Source organism: Helianthus annuus, chromosome 5 (genome assembly GCF_002127325.2).
Source record: "Helianthus annuus cultivar XRQ/B chromosome 5, HanXRQr2.0-SUNRISE, whole genome shotgun sequence".
NCBI lineage: Eukaryota > Viridiplantae > Streptophyta > Magnoliopsida > Asterales > Asteraceae > Helianthus > Helianthus annuus.
In genome coordinates, this window is record NC_035437.2 from 163,215,241 (window position 1) to 163,241,714 (window position 26,474).

Here is a 26,474-nt window from a genome sequence, read left to right on the forward strand (position 1 = left end):
TTCGCCATTAGTCGATCTTCCAAGTTTATACCTTTACTTTCCAGTACTCTAAACGAATTCACGATGTCTTTCCACAATCCGTAGATTCTGTTATTAACGGGGAAATATTTTTGGCTCCTCATTTTAGCATGGATTGCCTTTATAACCCTAGTCCATAGAGCTTTTGGATTGTTCTTGTACTTCCACCCCCATTTTGCCAGCAATGCTAGGTTGGCACTTCCCATATCCCCGATTCCAAATCCTCCATCTCTTTTTGATCTTACCATTTTATTCCATGCTATCCGCCGGATCTTTTTTTTTCCATCATTCTTCCCCCACACGAAATCTCTACGAATTGCCTCTAGTTTTTGTATAACTTTCTTTGGTGCTGGATACATCGAAAAATAGTAATTAGGTAGGGCTCCCATTACCGCTTTTACTAGGACCAATCTTCTGGCAAAAGATAAGCATTTAGCCTTCCAAGCCGAGAGTTTGCTGTTAAACTTATCCAGAACTGGTTTCCAGAACTTCACCCGTTTCATGTTTGCTCCTATGGTTAAACCAAGGAACCGGAACGACAATTCACCTTTCCTACAATTCAGTTTAGCTGCCATACTTTCGATTTCCTCCTCATCTACACCCACTCCGTATAGCTTGGATTTGTATAAGTTAACTTTTAGTCCCGAGCATGCGTAAAAGCATCTCAGGAATCTATTCAAATTTAATATATTTGTCTCGGACCATTCTCCCATGAAAATTACATCATCCGCATAACATAGATAGGATATGCACGGGCCTTTGTTTGGTAGTTTTACTCCTCTGAATGCTCCTCTTTCCCCCGCCCTAGACATAATAACGTCTAATGCTTCCATTGCTAGAATAAATAAGAAAGGTGATAGGGGATCACCTTGTCTTAATCCTCTTTGTAGTTTATATTCTGAAGTTGGAGATCTGTTTACTAATACCGAAGCCCAACTCGATTTTAGACATGCTCCGATCCATTTCCTCCATAGAAACGAAATGGAAATTTCATCGCTTTTAGATTCGCCAAAAGGAACTTCCAGTTTATTGAATCATATGCTTTCTCAAAGTCTACTTTGAAAACAAATATTTTTTGCTTGTTTTTCTTAGCCCAAGATATAACCTCGCTTGCAATAACAGGGCCGTCAAAGATGGATCTACCCTCTATGAAAGCCGTCTGTACCGGGGCAACTACTGAGCTTAGTACCTTTTTTATTCTAGTCGCTAATACCTTAGCTATTACTTTGTATAATACTCCAATCAGTGAGATAGGTCAATATTCGCTTACGTCTTTGGGGTCCCTCGTCTTTGGGATAAGTGCTACAAAAGAAGGATTGCAACCTCTGTCGATACGTGCTTTCTCATGGAACTCCTTAAGTGCTCCCACAAAGTATTTCTCCAATTGATCCCAGAACTTTTTAAGAAATTTGAAAGAAAATCCGTCAGGCCCAGGGACCCTGTCACTTCCGCAAGCCCAGACTGCTTTCTTAATCTCTTCTTTTGAGAACTCAGCGACCAACTTGTTTGCCTGTTCTTCTGAGATTTGCAAGAAGCCTCTACCATCAAGAGTAGGTCTTTCATTTACAGGTTCTGTGAATCGTGACTTGAAGCTTTGTAGAATGAATTCCTTAATTAGCTTAGGCTCCGTTTCCATATACCCGTTTATTTTTATTGCATTTATTCGATTTTCGCTTTCCGACAATTTATTATTCTGTGAATGAACTTCGAATTTTCATCACCTAATTTCGCCCACCTCATCTTTGCTTTCTGTTTTAAATCTTCCAACCTCCTTTTCTCATATTTCTTTATTTTCCATTTAGTTTGTATTCTTTTCTCCTTTTCCATTCTTGTGAGGCTTCGGGTTTTTGCCATTTTGACGATGTCTTCTACAGCTTTCTTGTTCTCATGTAGCTCTTTATCCACTCTTAGCTTTGTCTCTCTCCTCCATTGCTTGATGTCACCTTTAAGTCTTTTCAACATACCCGCCACTTCCTTTACCGAGTTCGACACGTCTCCATATTCACCCAAAACTTTGTCTACCACTTCTTCGATTCCATGTAGTTCCACCCAACTATTATAGAATCTAAAAGGAATTGGACCAAAATCCGGTGAAGAATAAACCAACGAAAGAGGGCTGTGATCCGATAGATTCCTTGTTAGTGCTTCAAATTTCTCCGTTGGCCATCTATTCATAAACTCGTTACAAACTAAAACCTTGTCTATTTTACTAAGGCTGGATCCATCTTCCGGCATGTATGTAAACTTGTAACCCCCATTTGATATTCTAACAACCCTGATTCTGCTATAAACGTGTTGAATATCATTGCATTATAGTTATCAAATCTTGAAATCATTCTATCCCCCTCTTCTCTCACTTTGTTAAAATCTCCCATCATGATCCATAGTCCTTCTTTTTGTTCTTTGATGCTCTTTAGTTCCTCCCATAAGTTTCGTCTATGCATTGGCTCACACAGAGCGTAGATATTAGCTATATTAATATTTATCTCAGTACATGCTATACGTCCAGAGATAAGTAAAAAAGACTCGCTCCTTGTCACACTAGCCCTGGAAAAATCCTTGGATCCCATGCCGAGACTAGGCCTCCCGATCTTCCCATAGCAACTGTTGATTCCCATTCCATCTCAACTTGGCCCCAAAATCTTCCGACCGTCACTACATCTATATTCGAGACTTGAGTTTCTTGCAAACATAAGAAAGATGAATTGTTTTCTTTTACCAGTCTACTAATCCAAGCTGGTTTCTCTATTCCCCCAGTGCCTCTGATATTTATTGATAAAAAATTCATGGTTCTTCATTCGACTCCAATTCCTCTCGGATGATCCTGGTAATTTCTGACCGGTACCCGGAGATCCTTACTCTTATCCTTTTGCCCATTTGCATTGTTTCATCTATTTCCTCATGTGGTTCAACCGCTGGCTCTTCATTCAGATCAAAAGTTCTATCTATTGGATCAATCAAATCATCATTTGCCAACTGATCATTAGCTGTTGATTCTCCATTTGTCCTTGGTCTTTTATGTTTCTCCGGATTGGTAAAGGCACATTTTGATGCCCTCTTTTTCCTTTTCCTTGTAGCTTTTCTTTTACTAGTAGCCCATATCAGCTCTTTCAAATTGAATGGATCATCCACTGGCCCACTATCACTGTTTAATCCACCTTTATCTCTCTGATGCACCCTTTCATTTGGGCCTGTTTCCCCTACCGGTCCGTTATTTTCTAGCCCACCGTAATTCTTACTTCCAGCTGTCACACCCCGATATTTCCACGTATTACCGGTGGGCCCGGTGGGGAGTATCGTGACGTAGTTGATATCATCATAGTCAAACAACACAATTTAATGCACAGCGGAAGCAAAAGATGAATCACATTACAAACCGAATAAATAGTAATATCAAAGTATTACAACCAGACTTTAAAGGATCCACAGGCGGATCAAAAGATAAAATGATCATTGTTCAACAGACTTTAACATCTAAAGCTTGCAAGACTTGGTTATTGATGCCAGGAGTAGCCAGCCTATTCCGTCTAGTACCTGCACTTAGCCTTTTTGGAAAATACGTCAGTTTACACTGGTAAATACAATTAACTGACTCATTTTGAAAGGAGTTTAAGAAAATTGATTTGGATGCACAAGGCACAAAATATCTTTTATAACTTGGGACAATTATTTAAAAATAATCTTGCATACAGTTTTACTTATTTGTCGTCTGTCAAGGCCGGTTAGAAGAGCCGGACAAGATTAACTGACACGCCACATGGATAATGCCCACAAGGTTGATTCCTTTAAGTGGATTACCAGTTTTTACATATGCAATTGTCAGGTGTATGCCTACACCTCGTGCTTAGGTCGTGACCATTTCAATGAATGATGCCAAGGATATCCGGGACATGGTCATTTAACCCCCAAAGGCCATACACCAAATAATACAGATTAAAACGGGTTATGTAAATACATTAATCACAATCCGATTTAAATGACTACACACCCGACCAAGCGGTATTATTATAATACCGTATCCCAAGCCCGTATAGGGAAAATAAGTTAAAAGTATTTACCTGAGTAAGTATAAATCACAAACAGCGAGTGCAAGTAGCTTTTACCGGGCTCCTAATCTGGAACGAAGGTTTTTAATAACCTATTAGATTTCTAACGGGTCTTAATTAAGCCTAAACTTAGACCGGTTAGTTTTAAAAGAAGATACGGTTCAAAACACAAGATTAAGCGAAGACCGGATTAGAATGTGGTTTAGACCCGACAAGCTTGTATACTTGTTTAATATGGGTAAACTAAACACATTCTGGATTTTGAGATAAAAATGATAAGGTTTGACCCGTTTCCGCTGATTTATGCAAACTAGTTACATAAACCGTACCGAACGCGAAAAGTGCGTAACGGTAACCAAATGAGTCATGAACAGGTTTCCTAAGTTATTATACCTTAAACATGTTTTGATATTAGTAGGATACCTCCCATTATGCCCGAAATGAATTTAAACTCAAATTATGCCCCGTAGGGGTAATTTGGTCATTTTAAAGCTTTAAAAAGAGTTTAAATATAAATCTGAGTTTCAGGTCTAATATAATCTGTAAAAATATGTATTTTCATAAGTCATAACATTAGGGTATTGAATATATGTAAAATTTATCTTTTATAACCAAACTATGCACCGTAGGGGCATTTTGGTAATTTTACATAGGCTTTAAAGGTCAAAATTAGCATTATGAGTTTAAAACTTTTTCTTACTGTTTAATTATGAAAATTTACTTAAAACATCAGTAGGTATCAAACCTTATATGTTAAAAATAGTTTTAACTTATACTATGCGTTAAAAACGCGTAAAAAGGCGATTTTAAGCGATTTTCGGGTTTTATAAGAAAAGCTGATATTTTTATCATTCCAGAAAGCTTAAAATGTTTTATTTATCATATAAAATCAGTAGCAAAAGTTTGGTATCAAAATGTTATGTAAAACTTATTTTATGCATGAAAAGGGTAAAATCGACAATTAACGAATTAAAGCTATAACCCTATGTTATGCTCAGCCTAAAAATAAATAAAAATCTTCAAAAATCCCAAAATATTATTTTACATCAGTAGGTAAAAAGTTTAATATCAAAAATTGGGTTTAGATAGGCTTTATGCTAATTATACCGTTTAATTAATAAAAGCTTTCTATTTACGCTATTGAGCATAACTCTTATTCTAGACCTCAAACTGATGTCAAAATTTATGAGCAAGTTTATAAATCAGTAATAAAGGTTTCTATTCTTTCACATTTTCAAAAATATCGTTTTAAGGTTGAAAGGGCATAATGGTCAACAGTTAAGCATATAATGGAAACATGCAAATGATGCGGATAACTGAGGAACCAAGTTGTATAATCACAGAGGGTTATACTAACATGTAACCTGGTCTTAATAAAGTTCTAAGGCATGTCTAAAGTATGCTATAACGGGTCAGAACTGAAAGTCAAAGCAATAGTCAACTTTTGCGACTTTCGGTTCCAAACCGAGCTTAGACTGGAAATTGTCGGGTTGAACATGCTTAGACATGTTCTTTCATTAATTACCAAGTTATATGAATGATAAAACAGGTTATATGGCTTCTACATTGTTAATTATGTATTTATTTGAAAAATTGCTTTCTGTTGACTTTTTATAATCAAGTTTGACCCGACAATTGACCTAGTTAGAGTGGGAATCCTAGAGTACCCTTTTAAAGGTTTATTACCCACATAATTACCAACTCAAGGCTACTCTTAATTCGAGAATTGACTGGACCATTAGTGATTAATCACTAAGTCAAACCTTAATTACGACGGGTTTGACTTTAGGCCATTAAACTAATAAAACTGAATTAAGAGAGGTTAAGGAAGCTTACAATAGTCCTAATCACAATTATGGAACTTAAGGAAACTTGTTGAAGACCAGAGAAACTCCAGAGATCAGCTTGAAATGATTTTGAAGTGGCAAGTCCATATGTTGCAACTTCAAGTTCTTTATATAGGAACCCAAAATGCACAAGATCATTACACCCAAGTCTACAAAAGTTCCCTGATCAACCCATGTGTCCCTATGCATGCAAAACTATTGGCCATGCTCCAGTATTTTGAAAACCAGCTCTTTAAGGAGGTGCAACTGGTTATAACAGGCAACTGCCATTTTCTGCTGCCAGCGACAGCCTTACGGACCGTAAGCAATATCCTTTGCGGACCGTAAGCACCTCTTACGGACCGTAAGTTAAAAACCATACGGTCCGCAACCGACCTTGATCTGAGATGCCCAGTTACAAACCTTGCGGACCGTAAGCCCTTGGCTTTGCGGTCCGTATCCGCTTTTTATTTATTTCTGCCCAACTCCACCACCTTACGGGCCGTAAGGTGGTCTTCTTGCGATCCGTAAGCCCTCATCAGAAGACAAAAATTTTGTGAACTCTTAGGTTTGACCATGCATTCTTTACAACTTCGAATCTCATGCCTTAATCAGCAGGAGTGGACCATTAATCAGACTTTTGCATGCTCTTGAAAGTGTTGCCATGCACTTACACATCCTTGGATTTTATTGATGAATGCTTTTGAAGGGAATTTGTCGTATGAAACATAGGATCCATTGCTTATGCCAATTTGGATTGTACATTATCAAAATAACCGGATTTGAATATATTAGATGTTTATAAGATATATTAAGGTTTGGGATTTATAAGTAGGTCGCTCAGAGGTATTAATTAACATGTCAACACTTTTAAATCCTTCCATACATCTTTTATTTGATCCGGGTTTATGGCTCGTTTACCTTACATGACACGTGTCTTTATTTTATTGGGTATGATTTTACGAGGTGTTACACCGGCCTAACATCATCGTCTCCGACTGCCGGCGTATCCTCTACTTGTCCATTCACCGACGTATTTTCCTCATTACCATTCCCCGGACTATTTTCATCACCCGTATTGCCTACATTTTCATTTTCCTCATCGTTTTCCCCATACTCATTTTCCATGTTATCATAACCGTCGTTTTCCATTCTAAACTCAGGTAGGTTCACAAATACCGAATCATCTTTGACAAACTTTGGTGACCAACTGCCTAAGACTTCTGACACCCAGCATTTAAATGCTGTTTCTTTATATACTACATCCACTTCTGTGTTAATCAATTGGCCTGTTTTGACAATGATGCCAATGTGGGCCGACGATAAATCTACGTCTTCAATACTAATATCACCCACTTCCACCACCTTTCCAATTGAACTTGCTATAGCATTTAGATTGTTCTTACACCTTAGGCTACCCGAAATATCAAAGACACTTACCCATGCTATTCTGTCATATTGATTCATGTTTTCTTTCCACACATTCCCATTATTAAAATATTCGCCCCACTGTTTTCTATAATTTGTAAGGAAGTCTGTAGTCACCATTTGAGAACCAAATGTCACCAGTATACTTAACCCTCCTAGGTACCTTATCTCCATTGTGTCCGAGAATAACTCACTCAGTATTTGTTTTGCTCTGAACAAGATTTGTATTGTTTTGGCCTCCATACATACCGTCCTTTTACTCCAATCCGTTATGTCTGCTGATGATGGTTTTGACAGAGTAATCGTCTCTCTCCTCATGTGTTCTTCCCTCCTGCCACAACTTCTGCATAAGACCAATCATTGTTCCAGACTTTTTGGTTCTTTGGCATCATCATTGTCCATCATTCCTTCTACCATTTTCCTCGTATCTTCCCCCCACATGCTGGGTCTTCCCCTAACCTCCATCCTCCTCCTCCATTGTCCTCCATTTGACTTCTTGTTACCCCCTCCTCCTTATCTTCATCTCTTTTAAACTTTGAAACATTTGCTTTGATCCTTATATCACCGAACCATACATTATTTAAAGCCTGTACCAATTTGTTTATGTCTCTAATCTTTTTGAATCTTGCAAACGCAAATCTCTTTCCTTTTAAGTCTCTTTTTCTGGGGAAGTATACGTCCGACAAGAATCCACACCTTCTTATTTCCAGCCAAATGTCTTTTTCCGGCACCACTTCTGGTAAATTTGTTAAGAATATGGTGGTACTTGGTTCTGCGTCTTCACTTTCCTTACCTTTCTTCTTTCTTACCGTCTCCCAATCATCTTCTTCCATTGTTTTATCTCTATCTTCCGGTGGCTTGTCTTTGATCATCCACCGCCATGACTCTTGGCCTCCCCATTGTCTCCTCCCCATGTTTGCGACTGAAAGCTTCCCGGGAACCACCCTGGCAGCGAATGGAATCGCTGGAATACCAAGATAGGATGTAAGGTAAACGTTAGAGTCACAACCAATATGTTCATCAGGTCGAACCTCCCACACTATCCCGATGTCCACCTCTTCGTCGAGCCACAAGCGGAGAATTTTGGTTTGTTGTCTACTATGTGGTAAGACCAGTCCCGGACGGCGAATGGGAGACTCGATATCTCGCTTTAGGGATAAGGTTCAAGCCAAAATAAAAGGCGACCCCGATCGCTAAACCAAGAAACTCCTCTCCGTCGAGCCACCGGCGACGGTCAAGCTTAGAACTCCGGTGACTTTTGGAATTCTATTTTTTCCTTATTAGTTGATTGGTAAAAATAACATATTATGAATTAATTTATAATAAAGTATTCTTAAAACAGAGATAATAAATGCCATTAAATTTAGCACCATTTACAAAGTTAATATAAATAAGATTTAGATAAATTTTATTTTAAAAAATATAGCTATTTTTATACTAACTTATTATAATTCATATTTATCTTTATATTAGACATTGAAAAATTAGAGAAAACAAAGGCAATATTTTTATATGCAATGTTTAATTAGTATTAGCACCGTTTAAACATACTATGATTTAAGTTACATCAAATATTGCCAAATAAAAGAAAATAAATGTTGTCCATGACATTATAGTCTAGTGGTATTTTGGGGGTGGAATAAGGCTTTGGGACCATTTGGTCCTGCGTTCGATTCTCACAAAAGGGGGTTTATCCCAGATTTATTGGGTTTCCTCCTGAATTGGTGTATAGACATTATAGCCTAGTGGGGATTTATCCCAGATTTATTGGGTTTCCTCCTGAATTGGTGTATAGGCATTATAGCCTAGTGGAGATGGATATGATCAGGTGGTTATGCTGATGGCACGATAATACTGCAGTGGTCTGTTAGTGATCCTAATTTAGCATAAATAAATAAAGAAAATAAATGTTATATTTAATAAGGATTAGAAACGCTTACAAACTTAATTTGATTTTGACTTTACGTTAAATGTTGTTGAGTTAAAGAAACTAATTGCAATAATTAATCCAAGTTAGCATCTTATTAACTTATTCTGATTTGTATTAAAATAAAAAATAAAAACAAAAATAGAAATAAAAATGCAATTTTTAATTTTTACATCTATGCTATGGTGCCCCCACTTTTATTCCACAACAAAAACCTCTAACAAGGAGCCAAGACCACCTCTAATTTAAAACTAATTTTTTTAGGTTACGCGTTACATTGCGACGAAATTAAGCAAATGGTAATGTAAAACAAACATGATTTGAAAATAAAACATGTTGTTTAGAAAACCAAATCATTAGAACGGTTTAGTTTATTATCATACCGTTTTTTTTACCAAATAAATACTTTATTTAGAATATAACTTCTTTTTTAACAAAACTTATAACAGAATGTCGGGAAAAAATCAAGCACAACTACGTACTTAAGTTTTTAGAAAAAAGTTATAAATGTAAATTATTAAAGAAGTATCAAGTTTATCGATAAATTAATATATGTTCTAAAAAAGAATTATTAAAAAAATGGTTTTAATTCATTTAACTAGTGATATAATTATCATCCACATTTAAGTATATACTGTGTATCTAAATAAATATTTTTTAATTTAAATAACATTATTTACCAACCTTTTTGTGTCTATATATACACACACACATTGTAGGTGTTTTTTATATGCTCATACATCAACGCACCCATGAAGAGCTTGATTTTCTTCTTCTTCTTCTGCCTTGTTATCACAACAAATACTTCCTCAATTACAAACACTTCAATAGCACCTCCTGAATTTAACACAACAAACAAGATTTGTATGTATAGTTATTGGACCGTTTATATCTATAACGAAATCAGTGATCCTATTAGCGTTCATGTACAATCAGGTGATGATGATCTTGGAAATCGTACACTAGCATTGAAGGAAAATGAAAATTGGAGCTTTTGCGAGGCTATCACGCTCAAGACGCTTTATTATGCACATTTCTATTGGAATTCAAAGACTGCTTTTTTTGATGTTTTTGATAATGATTCAAGTAATAGATATTGCACACCATGGAAATATAAGGTAAACAGAAGATGTGTTTGGTTAGTTCGAGAAGACGGTTTTTATTTAGGGCAAGACGTTACCCCGTTTCCTATAGGATGGACCAAATTACATGATTGGTAATGTGTTTTATGTTTTCCAAATACATCTTGAAATATTATTTCAAGATTTTGTTATATGAAGTATTGAAATGAAATAAATTCTACCCTTTTGTTGCCTCGGCGCTGTAAATTGGAATATGTATCATGTCTGTCTTTTAGTTTTATAATATATATGTAACTAGGTTATAACCCGTGTATTACATTAGTTGAATAAATAAATTTTATATACTAAATAGTAAAACAATATATCATTAAAAACCTTCTTTATTGCACGGGTTGAATAAATATAATTTTATATATTAAATAATATAAAGTTATATCTACAAGAACCATATTGTACGGGTTGAATAAATGTAATATTGTTTAACAAATAATAAAATAACACATCTTTTAAAAAACCTCATTTATTACACAGGTTGAATAAATATAATTTTATATACCAAATAATAAAAAAGTTACATATTTAAAAATATGCATATTACAAGGTTTGAATAAATGTAATTTTCTATACTAAATAATAAAAAATATATATCCTTAAAACAATCCAGGTACGAATTGAATAAATTTAATTTTATATATCAAATAATAAAAAGTTATATCTTAAAAAAACCTCATGTATTAAACAGATCGAGTAAATGTAATTTTGTATAGTGAAAATAAAAAAACTTAATATATTAATACAAAGTTTGGTTTTCATGATAAATTATTTGTTTTATTTAAAAAATTTTAAATTAACAATTTAAAATTTAAGATAATATTTTATTAGAAAAATAGAAGAATGATATTCTAAATTTAAAGTAGGATAAAATTATATATTAGCTCATTAGGGGAAGGTTCAAATGAAAACCACTAGTTATTGTGAAAACTAGAAAACTAACTAAAACCCACTAAAAAGGAGGGGGAGAAGACTTTTAATGAAGGAGGGGTAAAATTGGAACAAAAAATATATAACTTTTCAAACATTTCCCATTTCTCCATACGTTATCATTTTAAAACAAAAATGGCACCATAAGATCACAAATTTTCTTATCTTTCATTCAAGTATATTCGAGCATATTTTTTATGACATAAAAAAAGATTTATGGTGTCGTCTTGTTTTCAATACTATTATTATAGTAGTGCACATGTGCAATATAACATGTACTACAATGTGCATTACATGCTTAAAATTAGCTTTTTGAGTCTAGTTTAGCTTTTAGGGTTAGTTTTTTTTTGAGGTTTAGGATTAGGATTAGGTTTTTGGGTGTGGGGGGGAGGGGGGTTTAGGTTTTTGGGGGGTGGGGGGTTAGGTTTTTTTCGGGTTTATGTTTAGGGTTTAGTTTTAGGTTTTTGGGAGGGTGGGGGTGGGGGGGGGGGTTTAGGTTTTGGGGGGGGGGGGTTAGGCTTTTGGTGGGAGGGTGAATTTAGGTTTTTTTTTTGGGGGTGGAGGGGTTTAGGTTTTTGGGGGGTGGGTTAAGTGGTTTAGGCTTTCCGTATTAGTGCACATGTGCAGTACAACCAAAAAAATTTTTTTTTTTTTGAAATTTTTTTCCATATATAAAAAGTAGCGATTTTTCTAAAAAAAATTGTATGTTTTTTAGGTTTTTTTAGGCTTTTTTAGTTAGTTTTCGAGTTTTCACAATAAAAGTGGTTTTCATTTGAACCATCCCCTAGCTCATTATTCATTTATTTATTTAATTAATATAAGATAAGTTTGAAAATGAGACGAGAAAATCAAAATATTCACTAAAAACTATTATTAGAGTTATTTACTTTATCAAAATACTAGGTTATTGCCCCGTGTAATACACGGGGTGAATCATAATTACAATGTGAAATAAAAAAAAATATGTTCATAATATGATCTAAGTATATATAATATAGAGTAATCTGCAGACCAAATACGAAATAAATATTGAAGTTTGTATAGCCATTCATAATAATACGATCTGTTATTTGTTTAGGATTTGTCATAGGAACTTAAAATTTTGTACCACTACTAATATTTATTGTGACATTTTCTTATTCAAAGGTAACGTGTCTGATTTTATCTGATAATAGATTATTCTGACGGGTTAATGTTGGCATAATATTATATTTTCTACCATCCAAATATAGTTTCCTCACTTTCGCTATCATTAACATTAATATAAGGTATGCTCGTATTCAAAGCTATAAACCAATATGAATTGTATGAAATAATAACTTTTATCACAATTAGTAAGGAAACCAATAAAAACTATTGATAATGTAATATGTCCCGTACCATTTGAAAGGTCTGAAAACAGATAAAAGTAATGTAAATGAATAGACAAAAAATAACTATAGTTGAGTAAATACTATGTATAGTGTAATACTTTACATATACAATTGAACCAATGAAACATATATATAAGTGAAAAAATAAAAATAAAGACATGAGACACCATAAGTAAATCTAAATTTAAAAAAAAAAGTTATGACATTCCAAATGTGAAGATACCTTTCACAGACCTCTACATCTTAGTTACAATAGGAAAAAATATGTATGTTAAGAGTTTACCTTGTTTTAAAACACATATATCTAACTTATCTAAAAATACATGATGTTTTCTATGTGACATAGATAATATGCATTTTACTTATTTGACATGGTAAACTTATCTAAAAAACGTGATGTTTTCTATGTGACATAGATAATATACATAGCATATGAAGAGTAAAAAAACATACCTAGTATTTAGAATGAAGTGGAGTTTACAATAAAGTACATTTATTCAACTCGTGTAATATACGTGGTTTTAAAGATATAACTTTTTTATTTAGTATATAAAATTACATTTATTCAACCCCATGTAATATACAATAAATGTCACACCCCCAAATTACCACATAGGGAGTGTCCCTGTTAGGCGTGTGACATACCAATAACGAGCCACCAATCACATTGAACCCATACAAGTTATAATTAAAATCCCCATTATTAATAAAAACATCTTCAATAAGTTTAAACGAAAATCTATAAGTTCAGCGGAAGCAAATAGTAAGCGAAATTAAATTGTTTCAAAACCCAAGCATAGTATCAAGAAATCAGTCATATAAATCCTTCCTGTCGACCCATGACCACTCCAGCTATTCCAAACAGCAAGTTCCCAATTCCAAGTTACCTAACGACCTGCGAGCATGCAACAAGTGTATCAGACAACGCTGGTGAGTTCATAGTTTTACGAAAACGTTGTTTACCAAGTATGTAGTTAATCCATTGAAGTTAATTCCGAAAGTAATGTTGAAAACAATGTTGATAATACCCCAATACAAGACGGCTTCTGATTATTTTGCCCTTTCTCCAATGCTCCTATCAAAGCATTGGTCATGACTAGGTCATTAGTTCAACACCCGTTCTCCCAGATACGGGGTGAGGTTGCCAAACCTAAGTAGCGCTACTAACTAATACCATGTTACCTTCCTGGTAACCAAACAACACGGAGGGACTTGAAAGGTGATAGGAAGAGTATATTATCCAACATTCCCGTTTTAACCCAAAAGACTTGTCCCTCCCAGGAATACCCACTGACTGTCCCAACCACCGGGACGCATGCTCAAGAAAGATGAACTCACCTTGGTTTTGCTCGGATTGCTAACTTACTTTACCAGTTCCCAGTTGGTCAACCAACCCTATCGTGGTTACCCAAAAGCAATCAGTTTATATGCACTTAAATAATACATTCCACATTCACATGCTATACAAATAGTGCACCGGCATTAAACAAGTTGTATCGGTCATTCAATGTTGTACATGTCTCACAAAATATTTGACAGCTCATATCGTTTGACTTATTGCATGTAATAAACATCACGCAACACTTTGTAAACATTCACGTCCTATAAACATTCTTATCAGTTTTACAGCCCAACGGCCTAACACTATTTAGTCCGTTTAGAAAGTAGCACAATTTTAATGGAGCGGCCCAAATGGTCTGATGGTATGTGTTTAACACTTTGTGTTCGGCCCACAATGTGTCGGCTACCCAAGTTTCGTTAAGCATGCGACCCACTTATGTCCGATTAGTTCAGCAACAACAACCATCCCACAATATTGTTTTATCCTTGCTTAACATTTTATGAATATTATATGTAATATATACCATGTTACTTCACACAAACCGAGAGTTCCATACATCCTACACGTAGTACCAATATCATCAACCCAACAACTAACATGCAATCCCAAATAAACTTCAGTTCTCAACAGCATGTGGGGTCCCTTTATCCTAGCATGTGCGCCGCCCCTTTTAGACATCACATGATCAGACCTCCATTTGTTAATTTGGTATACTAACAATTGACTAATTTCAAATCACCTAATAAATGTTATCATGCATTTGTAAGTTATGATGGGACCCCTATACATGTGCATTTATCATGAGCATGGATTCACTAATAATTAACAAAATAACCCTAACTAGCAACATATATTAATGTATGTACACAGGATTCTATCTAATCAGTAACAATTATGACTGCTATACTCGTGATCCTCTAATACCCCTAGTCTTTATCAAACAATTTTGTAACACCTCGAAAAAATTTCGTCCAATAATGTCTTGACACGTGTCATAAGGTTCCGTTATGTGAAAACATACTTTAGAGGGACTAAAAGTGACAAACAGTGAAAACTATGGAACGTAAGGGTCCAAAGTGTCAACAATGGATAAATAGACTCTATGATAACCCTACATAATGTTTATAACCTTTAACGGATGGTTCATGGATCATACGACGCGGAAATTGCACTAAAGTGAAGTATTGTAAACTATAGGGGCCAAAAGTGTCAACATGTTCAATTTATACCTCTGAGTGAACTTTTGGCAGACCCGAAGCTTTGTATAGCTAAAATATACTCACTAGAATATGTGGTAAAAATTTCATGAAGTTTCGTCAACGTATGAGAAAGTTATGGCCAAAACCGTACTTAAGGGACTAGAAGCGTCAACGTCGAATTCAGGACTTTTCGGTTGAGCGCAAAATTATCCGAGGGCATTACCATGTTGGTAAAAGTCCTAAGGTTCATAAAAACCAAGATTGGGGGTTTACGGGTCGAGAAAAGTAGCCGAAACATCACGTTCAAGCTCAGGGACCAATTCTGTCAATACACGAAAGTTGTTTGGCTGAACCAGAGGCCAGGCGACCCGCCTGGGATTGCCCAAGCGGGCCGCGTGGGTTGCCCAGCGACAGAAATCGTGTTTGGGTCATATTTGAGTCCGATTTTGAGTTGCTAACAGCTGGACTTGCCTCCTCTTGCACCAATAACATTACATGCAAGCCTACATCAACAGTAAACCTCAAATATTCAGCTTTAAATCCGAATTTGGCTCATTCTTGATCATTTACACTAGTAACCAAGAACACCAAGACTTGCAAGAGCTCTCAAAGCTTTTCTGGAGCATTTCTGAAGATCAAGGCCGACTCCTAGTGATCATATAACATCTATAGGACTATTGTAAGCCTTCAATTCGTTATTTAATCCATTCATGTTGTGTTAATTAGTAAAAGTCAAACTGGGTGTTCATAACCTTTGACTTTCTGATTAAACGAATTTCTTTCAGAAATTTCTCGAATTGAAACTTGTTATAGATTGGTATTTATGTGGGAAACAAACCCTCTAAAGGGTACTAACTGATTCCCACTACATGCATGCTTAATGTCGAGTCAAACCAAATTTTAAAAAGTCAACAGAAGTGATTTTTGCGAAAAATGACATGATTAATGATATAGATGACATGCAACCTGATTGATCATTGAAAATAACTTGTAACATATATATAAATGTGTTTTAATCATCATCAACTCGACACTCTATAGTATAGCCACGAATCGGAACCGAAAGTCTTGTAAAACGATTATTTCGTAGACTATCGATTCGGATTCATACATGCATGTACAAGATCTGTATTGGATAGCATTTTTGACTATTTTTATTTTAGTTAAACTTTCTGGAATTTTCCTTGATTGAGTCTATGTTTAGCCTATTCGAATGCTTGTTTCCGGTTTATGCATAAAGTTGACTATTTTGCCCTTTTTGATTTAAAACGGGATTTTTGGAAAAGTGAAAGGATGGAAATCTTTATTTTTATTATATAAACTTGCACCGAAAGTTTCGGATCAGTTGGTGGTCCAGATTGTGAGTTATGGCCATCAGCGTAAACTATGTTATAAATTTACATAAACGGTCCTTTTTGCGTAGAACCCGTTTTTGGCCACGTTTTGGTACAAAACTTTTTACCAACTGATTATATATAATATTCTGGGAATTTTGATGATTTTTAAGTAATTTTTGGCTGAACGGATCCTAGATCACCTAGCCATTTCGGTTTATGTCGGTTTTGACCGTTTTCGCCATAAAATGAGTTTTACACATCCTTTTGACCCGAAACCTTTTTCCTACTGATTTTGTATGATGAATAAATTATTATAAGACTTCTGGAAATATAAAAATCTCAGATTTACTGTGAAAACCCGAAAACGCCCTTAAATCGTATTTTTAGCGTTTTAAGCGCATAGTAAGCGTTGTACTTGTTTTATACCTACAAGACTTATACCTACTGATGTAAATCACATATTTTCATATAATAACAGTAAGTATGATATTTTGAACTCAGATTTCCAGTTTTGGCATTTTTAGCCCTTGTGAAATTACTAAATTACCCCTACAGTGCATAGTTTGGTTTTAAATGATATATTTGACATATGGGTCATAACCTACTGATATAATATGTTATATTAAGTATACTTACTGTATGAACCAGACCCGAAACTCAGATTTCTAATTTTATCCTTTTATTATCTTTTAAATGACCAAAATGCCCTTCTAAGGCATAAATTGAGTTTAAAATTATCCCGGGCAATATAGAACATAACTTACTGATATAATATCATATTCTAAGCATATTAATTCAGGGAACTTGCATTTGAATCTTTTGGCTACCCGTATCGCCCTTTTCGCGTTCGGTACGGTTTACGTAACTAGTTTGCGTAAATTGACCGAAACAGGTCAAACGATATCGTTTTTGCTTCAAAATCCAGAATGTATTTAGTATACCCGTATTATACAAGTATTCAAACTTGTCGGGTCTAAATCACATTCTATCCGGTCTTTCGCTTAATCGTGCGTAAACCGTATCACTCCTAAAACTAACCGGTCAAAGCTTAAGCTTAAATAAAAGGCCGTTAGGAATCTAATAGGTTAATTATAAACCTTTGTTCCAGATTAGGAAGCCCGGTAAAAGCTACCACCACTTATCGTTTGTGACTTATACTTGCTCAGGTAAATACATTTTGACTTATTTTCCCTATACGGGCTTGGGGTACGGTATTTAAAATACCGCTTGATCGGGCGCACAAGTCCTGCTCCCTACGGGTGTTCAGTCTTGAATAGCTTGTGTGATTTCGTTTAAACAGTTTTGTCTTACTTAAAGGCTTTGGGGGGTTGTTGACCATGTCCCGGATATCCTTGGCATTATCTTACGAGATGGCCACGACCAGAGCACGGGGTGTAGGCGTACACCCGTCGTGTATAACTCTTTGATGTGGTGTGTCAATTAAATCTCTAGCCCGGACAGTAGATCCCGGGCCACCAGAGATATAAGTGCATGTAATTCGTTCACAAGTTCATATTAAATGATTATCCCAAGTTAATAAAAATATTTATGCCTTGTGCATTTAAATAAATTTTAAATCATTTTCAAAATGAGTCGGTCGATTTGTATTTACCAGTGTAAACTGACGTATTTTTCCCAAAAGATTAAGTGCAGGTACTATACGGAAATAGGCTGGCTGTTTCCTAGAGAGCGTCCACAATAGTCTCGCAAACTCGGACGACATTTATCTGTTGAACTATTTATTTCTATTTTTATTTGATCCGCCTGTGGATCCATTTCAACTACTGTGATATTTATTATTACACTTTATTTAAAAGTTGAAATGTTTCTATTCTGCTTCCGCTGTGCATTACTATATTGTGTTGATTGTCTATGACGATGCCAACTACGTCACTGTACCCCACACCGGGCCCACCGGTGACACGTGGAAATTGGGGGTGTGACAGGTTGGTATCAGAGCCAACGCTGAGTGAATTAAACACTATCCTAATATGTTTAATCTCAGTTACACAATTGCACATTCCTCGATTTTCGAGTCTAGACAAAGAACTTAGGAAATGTTCAACATTTCGTTTAATTTATTTCTATTTATTATTGCATTGTCTTATATATTTTGTCGTGCAACTTGTTTGACTTTTGACAGGATCAGGATGCCGCCAAGGATGAGAGGTCGTGGAGGATTTCCTACATCGCACGATCATGAGGCTGGTCCCTCGCATAGGCGGGCCCCATCTGCTACACACCACTCAGCCGCCAACGACCTTTGGAGGTCTATTGCCGAGCCGGCTAGGCATTCGGTTTCCGCGAGCACTTCTCCGTCATTACCCCACTCGTTTGGGCCCCATTCGGAGAACGGGCCCCATGATTCGCTTGGATCGTACATACCGTTGCACCCGTCACCACACCAGCACCCAGCGCCAGCCTACCAGGGTTTGTATAACCCTAATGCTTATGTGGAGGAGCCAGTGGGCCATAACCCACTTGGACAGGAGGACCACTTTTCTGGTGGTCACGAGATGGACGTGGACGAGGAGACGGACCCGTCGCTCCCTCCATCAGGCACACCAAACCACCCGATTGAGATATCGGATGGGTCGCCATACACAGGATCACCATTTAATGGTGTGGACAGCTTCCAGGAGAGGTTCAAGCAGCATGATTGGTACTTCACCCCTAGCCACAACTCTCCTATGCTTCAATCACTCCATGGTACTCCGATGCTTCAATCGCTCCATGGTTCGCCGGTGCACTCACAGCACCACTCGCAGCAGCAGCAGCTCCAGCAGCAGCCGCCTCTACCGCAGGACCTATCTGAGGCCCTGTGGCGTGACGTGATCACTCCGTCACCACCGCCGCCGCCAGTTTTACCTCCTCCGCCCCAGAGGCCTAGGAGGAATGCGCGCATGTCTACGCGCGGAGGGATTCGCATAGGCACCCCTCCACGTGTTAGTAGCAGCCGCTACACGTCGCTACCAGGGGAGTCTGAGACAGGGGAGTCTCAGCATCCCGTATCGGAGGTTACTTCTGTTCCGATCCCGCCTCTGCCGCCGCAGAATTTTGGAGAGCCGATTCCGGCTTATGCTAGTGCCGCTCAGTTCAACCCGTTCGAGCAGGTATTCCCTCAGGGTTATGACTACACGGGAGACCCTTATTGGCAAGCTGTCAACTACAGCTCACTCCCACATAGTGGTCCACTTGGAGACCCTTGGGCTGCCGGCCCATCTACTTTTGGTTACCCTCCGGGTTACCAGCAGCCACCACAGCCGCAGTCTTACCAGCCGCCGCAGCCGCAGCACTACCAGCCACCACCACCGGCGCCTATGATGTCGCCGCCGCAGGTTCAGGAGATCCTGCAGGGGATTGATAGCATGCGACGCGAGTTTCAGCACAACATGCGAGAGGATCGCCGACGCACCAGTGGTATGTTTAAGAAGGTATTCGATTTGCTCAAGGGTAAGAGCAAGAAGGATCGTTGAATCCTTCGATTATTATTTCATGTACTCATGTCCCTGCGTGGACATTTATTCCAGTACTCTACCCCTGCGTGGGTATATCTATCTTTCTCTACCCCTGTGTGGGTATGTTATCCTGTTAGCCCCTGCGTGGGTTGTTTTTAATTTTATTTTTGTTATTGTTATACTTGTTTAGCCCCTGCGCGGGCATGTCATTCATGCTAGTTATGTTATTTCAAAGTCCCGTTTAGGGCAATTATGTACTGGTATTTTATTGGAAAATTTAAATGGTTAATTTGAATTTATCATTTTATTTATATGCATGAGTAATATTAAATAATGGAAAATATCAATTTTTATTTGATTTGCCATTTTATAAGAATCTTAGTAAGGTATAACCTAGCTTGAATGCCTTATTGACAGGCCTGGCCCTGATGGTAAAACCTGGTTGAAAGGATTCAACTCCCTGTTAACATCTGAGAACATGTTAACATTCCTGGCCGAGCGTGATCTGTAAAATCACACAAGCCACCCTTTTTAATAAAATTATCTACAGATTTTATCTGTATACAAGTCTATTAATGACTTGATACCTACGGGTTATGACTATGTCATATAGTGGCAGTTGTGGTTTATAACTCCCTGCCAAGAAAAGAAATATCTACAGATTATATCTGTACACAAGTCTATTAATGGCTTGATACCTACGGGTTATAACTATGTTATATAATGACAGTTGTGGTTTATGACTCTCTGTCTAGTGAAGGATTATTTGTTTAATTATACAATTTATAGTCCTATAAAAATCTAAATTTATAATTTAGTGATTGTCCTTGTGACTAGGCCTATGGTGCCAATATTATATTTTCATTCCTTGATTGCTAATAAGAGCCTGAATGAAACTTACTAAATTAACTGCTAAGGTTTTTGATACCATGGTTAATAAATCGTCTAGAACGATAATACTGTTAGGTTCTAAATAAGACCTTGTCCTTTATTGTAGCTTAAAGCTACGATGGCCAAATCGGAAGAAACCAACAGTCATTCTGGGGAACGCTCAGATAATGCAAAGATTCACGTTACCGGTGCAGAATTGCAAGCACTGATTGATAATGCTGTCGCCAAGGCTATGGATAGGCAGTTCAAAGAATCTAGTGGTACTCAGAGTAGAACCCGCTCAGTGACGCATGTCAAGGCTAAGACTCATTCTGGGGCTCATAGTAAGCCGCCGCCTAAAAAGAGTGAGCCAAAGAAAGTTGAGGATGATAATCATTCCTCCAACCACAGCAGCGTCCCGAAGCAGGAGATTGAGCTGAAACGTGACACGTACAGCAGGTCCTGTACGTACAAATATTTTGTATCCTGCAAGCCCAGAGAAATTTAATACATGACAACTAATCAAACTCACCAATACAATTTTATAAGATCGCAACCCTGTTTTATTGAATGATCATCATCAGGCACGTTTTTATTCATCATACCTATATATATATATACACACACTAATAACACATCCCATGCAATCAATCATACAATATCCATATGTTTATCACAATTAACAGCAAATCAAGAATTGAATAGCTATTTGTTTATCCACATAACGATAGCCACAATGAATCAACAATTGAATAAACATAACAAAACTAACCAAGAGATTGATTTCTAAGAAGAAGAGACTTCGACAAAGGTGAGGAGGGGTCCATAGCCGTCGCAACAAGTGGGAGGAAGAAGGGTTTGCAAAAGAATTATAAAACCTCATGATTGTTGTACGTAAATATGGAGGTGGTGATATTTATTTAGGGTTTGTGGTAATATGATTGCTAACTCAAATAATCCACAACAGCCATATATGTGCGTGCATATATCCTTTCTACAAAGGCCGGCCCAAATTCCAAATGCACAAGATGGGCTTAACTTGAAACATGTTTTATTATGCTATGATAAGTTATGTGGGCCTAGGGTAGAGTAACCAAACGCGTATGCGAGTGTTAAGCGAGTTTGCGGCCCATACCAGTTAATTTTCATGATTGCCTAAACGACACGTAAGAGTGTTTAGCGATCTCGTGTAACATACACATCTAACCCACTAATAATGCACGAGGTAAATAATTAAACACAGAACACACGCTAAATGTTGTAAGTTTTCAAGCAAAGCTAACCTTAATTATCCGGTTGTCACATCTTCCCCAACTTGAAAGAAATTTCGTCCCGAAATTTGACAAGTAAGCACAAAGGAGTGAAGTGAGAAATCAAGATTGTTGCGGACTTTCCTCAGGCGTCACATCCTCCCCATGTTACAGAAATTTCGTCCTCGAAATTTAGGCTATATTATACTCTAGGCTCCAATTATAAGTTTGTCGATAATTCACTAAACACGTAGTTAAATACGGTTTCACGAAAGTTCACTAAATAATATATAAGTCATATAGCATATAAAGTCAGATAACATATAAATTCACATAAGTTATATTTCCTTATTTGTTCAGGAATAGTGTTCTAATTGTTCATCAACGTTCGAGTACAACCCATGTGTAATTCCGTAATTCCCCGAATTACCGTTACGTGAGTGTTATGCATGAATGAGTGTTTGAGGTAACAGAGTTTGTGTTAACCATGTTAAACTAAGAATGTCTTGCTCTTAAGTAGAAACACAAGTTGAGTTAATAGGAGCTTGATAATGAAGAATGTTGTGACAAGTTATGCTAAGCTCAAGAGATGCTCACAAAAGTTGAAATACGAGTGTGTCATACATCTGTATGGCATTGCCTGATGCATTTAACATGTGCGACCGGGGGGGGGGGGTTGTTGCACTAAATATAACTTGGGTGAGCTATACGCCTTCGAATTTGGGGACTTGCAAAAGGGCAGTGTTTAGTTATCATGGACGTTGTATATTAAGTAGCCAACACTTCACGAAGCAAGTGTATCTATTGTATATCTAGAGCTTACCAGAATTGAGGCGAATGTCGTACATCATAAACGAAGGGTCGACGAAATAAACCGAACCGGAAATGTGTTAAGGTAGTTTGTTACAGGCTAAAATGCTCCACCTTAGAATCACGTGTGTTGGGTGCACCACCAAGATTTACTCGAAGCAAAGTATGTGAACGTGATAAAGTGAGTGTAAAAGATATATGTTTATATATGGTATCGCTACCGGCGATCAGAACTGGTGTAGTCACCCCTATCGAAGATCAAAGGTGATGCCATCGTATGTGAGAATTCGAGAAAGAAATTATAATTTCTTGGGACAGGTGATTCAAGCAATTCAATCAATCGATTGGATGAAAACTCAGGTTAAGCATTAATCCCTAATTCAGACGGGTATCGTCTTGACTCGCTCATTCAGAGGGGAAAAGAGATTTTCAGTTGATATTGATCGTGATGTTTTGGTCGTGGTTGGTTGTAGAAGATGACCAGCCTTCGGTCAAAGAGAGGTAAGCATGGAACAAAGAGGTCGATGAAGCTATACATAAGCATGGTGCTTTCACACGGAAAAGGGTGTTGACTTCGACATACCTCACGGAAGTAGAAATTTTATTTTATGCTCCTACACTTAATGAACTTAAGTATGGCCTGTTGCTTCTCGATTAATGTTCGCAGAGAGAGATTTAGACAAACGAGAATTAGCGTACCACAGGGTTAGACAAGGACTATGATATCCATTTTACCACCACCAGATAGGACGCGAAACACATACCAAGACGTGACTATCATCAATCTGTTCCACATAATTGTTTTAGAATCACTAGTAGAATAATAAATCCGATGATGATGGTGTAGTTGGTTGCACACACAAGCGGTATAATTAGAAATAAGGTGACACTACCGGTCATTGGAAGCGTTACATTGAGGGTGTTGACACAATAAGAATTATGTTGAAGAGTAACGGTCGGTCGAATTCATAGTGATCCGGTTTAATCAGAGCGTTCTCCACAGTCGTCAAGCCTGCCGTATGCGAATAAGAATGGTTCACTAAAATCTATGCACGAAATTGAGTGTGTAATTAGTCGAATATGTATGAAGCCAACTTTGAAGGGTTGAACTAAGGCGTGTGTATTAGGAACATCAAGTACGTCACCAAAAGGTTTCATTACAAGGACACGAAAATATTTTCGAAATGATATGGTCATAAAATAATACACAACCATCCTCAGAGTACAAGAAGTGATCACTACGTATCAAAAGAAGAGTTTATCAGGTTATTTTTAAACTAGAGCACAATGTTATAGGAGTTTATGCGTAGACAATCGAGAATGTAGTGTGACCATGATAATGGAATGATAGGTTTATCTATATCAAGAACAGTAACTAATGATAGGTTTATCTATACTAACCTGTCACCTTAAACGGTAAGCGTCGGCCAAGGCAAGGGCTAGGGGATAGACTAGCTTAGAGAGGAAAACTGTTATGTAATAGCAATTCTAGCAATACAAGAAGTAAGATTATTGTTTATGTCATCATGTTTATCCGGGAGTTGATTAACTTATACCTCCGTCCTCCGTTGTCCCTCATGGTTCTATATAAGAGAAGGGAACAATCTTAAGGGTCGAAATGAGGTAAAAGTCAAGTATCACATTGAAATCTACAAACTACCAAGTTTACACACAATAAGGCAGAACCCTTCCCACGCTCGTTAAGCCTCACTGGGACTTGCATGCACCTCGCGTTATTATTATGTGTGCACCCATGATAATAAGGCGGTTTGCATGCTTATCTCAGCGCCTCTTAACTTGCGCTAAAAGGTTCCACACATTCAAATAGCAAGCGAAAGGTTTCACAGGATCAAGAATCACAATAGTCAAAGGGTTGTGTCACACTAACAGTTCACATAATAGGGGTTGGTAATATAAGGGCTCATGCAGTTGTGCCAAGTGTGCATTCACGTGCAATGTCATACATAAGTGTACGCTAGATATACTATGCAATAGTAAATGAGAAACGAACCTTGCAGTCTGGAGCTGAGTGTCATGGTCGATTTCGGTACTGTTCGGTTATAGTCTGGTTTTATGAAAATGTTTTAAAACCAAGTTCTCTATAACCAGTGGCTCTGATACCAAACTGTCACACCCCCAAATTACCACATAGGGAGTGTCCCTGTTAGGCGTGTGACATACCAATAACGAGCCACCAATCACATTGAACCCATACAAGTTATAATTAAAATCCCCATTATTAATAAAAACATCTTCAATAAGTTTAAACGAAAATCTATAAGTTCAGCGGAAGCAAATAGTAAGCGAAATTAAATTGTTTCAAAACCCAAGCATAGTATCAAGAAATCAGTCATATAAATCCTTCCTGTCGACCCATGACCACTCCAGCTATTCCAAACAGCAAGTTCCCAATTCCAAGTTACCTAACGACCTGCGAGCATGCAACAAGTGTATCAGACAACGCTGGTGAGTTCATAGTTTTACGAAAACGTTGTTTACCAAGTATGTAGTTAATCCATTGAAGTTAATTCCGAAAGTAATGTTGAAAACAATGTTGATAATACCCCAATACAAGACGGCTTCTGATTATTTTGCCCTTTCTCCAATGCTCCTATCAAAGCATTGGTCATGACTAGGTCATTAGTTCAACACCCGTTCTCCCAGATACGGGGTGAGGTTGCCAAACCTAAGTAGCGCTACTAACTAATACCATGTTACCTTCCTGGTAACCAAACAACACGGAGGGACTTGAAAGGTGATAGGAAGAGTATATTATCCAACATTCCCGTTTTAACCCAAAAGACTTGTCCCTCCCAGGAATACCCACTGACTGTCCCAACCACCGGGACGCATGCTCAAGAAAGATGAACTCACCTTGGTTTTGCTCGGATTGCTAACTTACTTTACCAGTTCCCAGTTGGTCAACCAACCCTATCGTGGTTACCCAAAAGCAATCAGTTTATATGCACTTAAATCATACATTCCACATTCACATGCTATACAAATAGTGCACCGGCATTAAACAAGTTGTATCGGTCATTCAATGCTGTACATGTCTCACAAAATATTTGACAGCTCATATCGTTTGACTTATTGCATGTAATAAACATCACGCAACACTTTGTAAACATTCACGTCCTATAAACATTCTTATCAGTTTTACAGCCCAACGGCCTAACACTATTTAGTCCGTTTAGAAAGTAGCACAATTTTAATGGAGCGGCCCAAATGGTCTGATGGTATGTGTTTAACACTTTGTGTTCGGCCCACAATGTGTCGGCTACCCAAGTTTCGTTAAGCATGCGGCCCACTTATGTCCGATTAGTTCAGCAACAACAACCATCCCACAATATTGTTTTATCCTTGCTTAACATTTTATGAATATTATATGTAATATATACCATGTTACTTCACACAAACCGAGAGTTCCATACATCCTACACGTAGTACCAATATCATCAACCCAACAACTAACATGCAATCCCAAATAAACTTCAGTTCTCAACAGCATGTGGGGTCCCTTTATC

At 37.2% G+C, this 26,474-nt stretch overlaps 1 protein-coding gene across 1 annotated transcript; it reads right to left on the reverse strand.

Annotated features, from left to right (window-relative positions):
* Positions 1-1,677: 1,677 nt before the first annotated feature.
* Positions 1,678-2,253, reverse strand: LOC110943883. Its single transcript, XM_022185614.1, has one exon. It carries the CDS (start codon positions 2,251-2,253, stop codon positions 1,678-1,680), a length of 576 nt encoding a protein of 191 aa, XP_022041306.1.
* Positions 2,254-26,474: the final 24,221 nt, after the last annotated feature.

Excerpts from the sequence above, each read along its gene's own strand:
- LOC110943883 (XM_022185614.1), bottom strand. The coding sequence starts at position 2,253 with ATGCCGGAAGATGGATCCAGCCTTAGTAAAATAGACAAGGTTTTAGTT.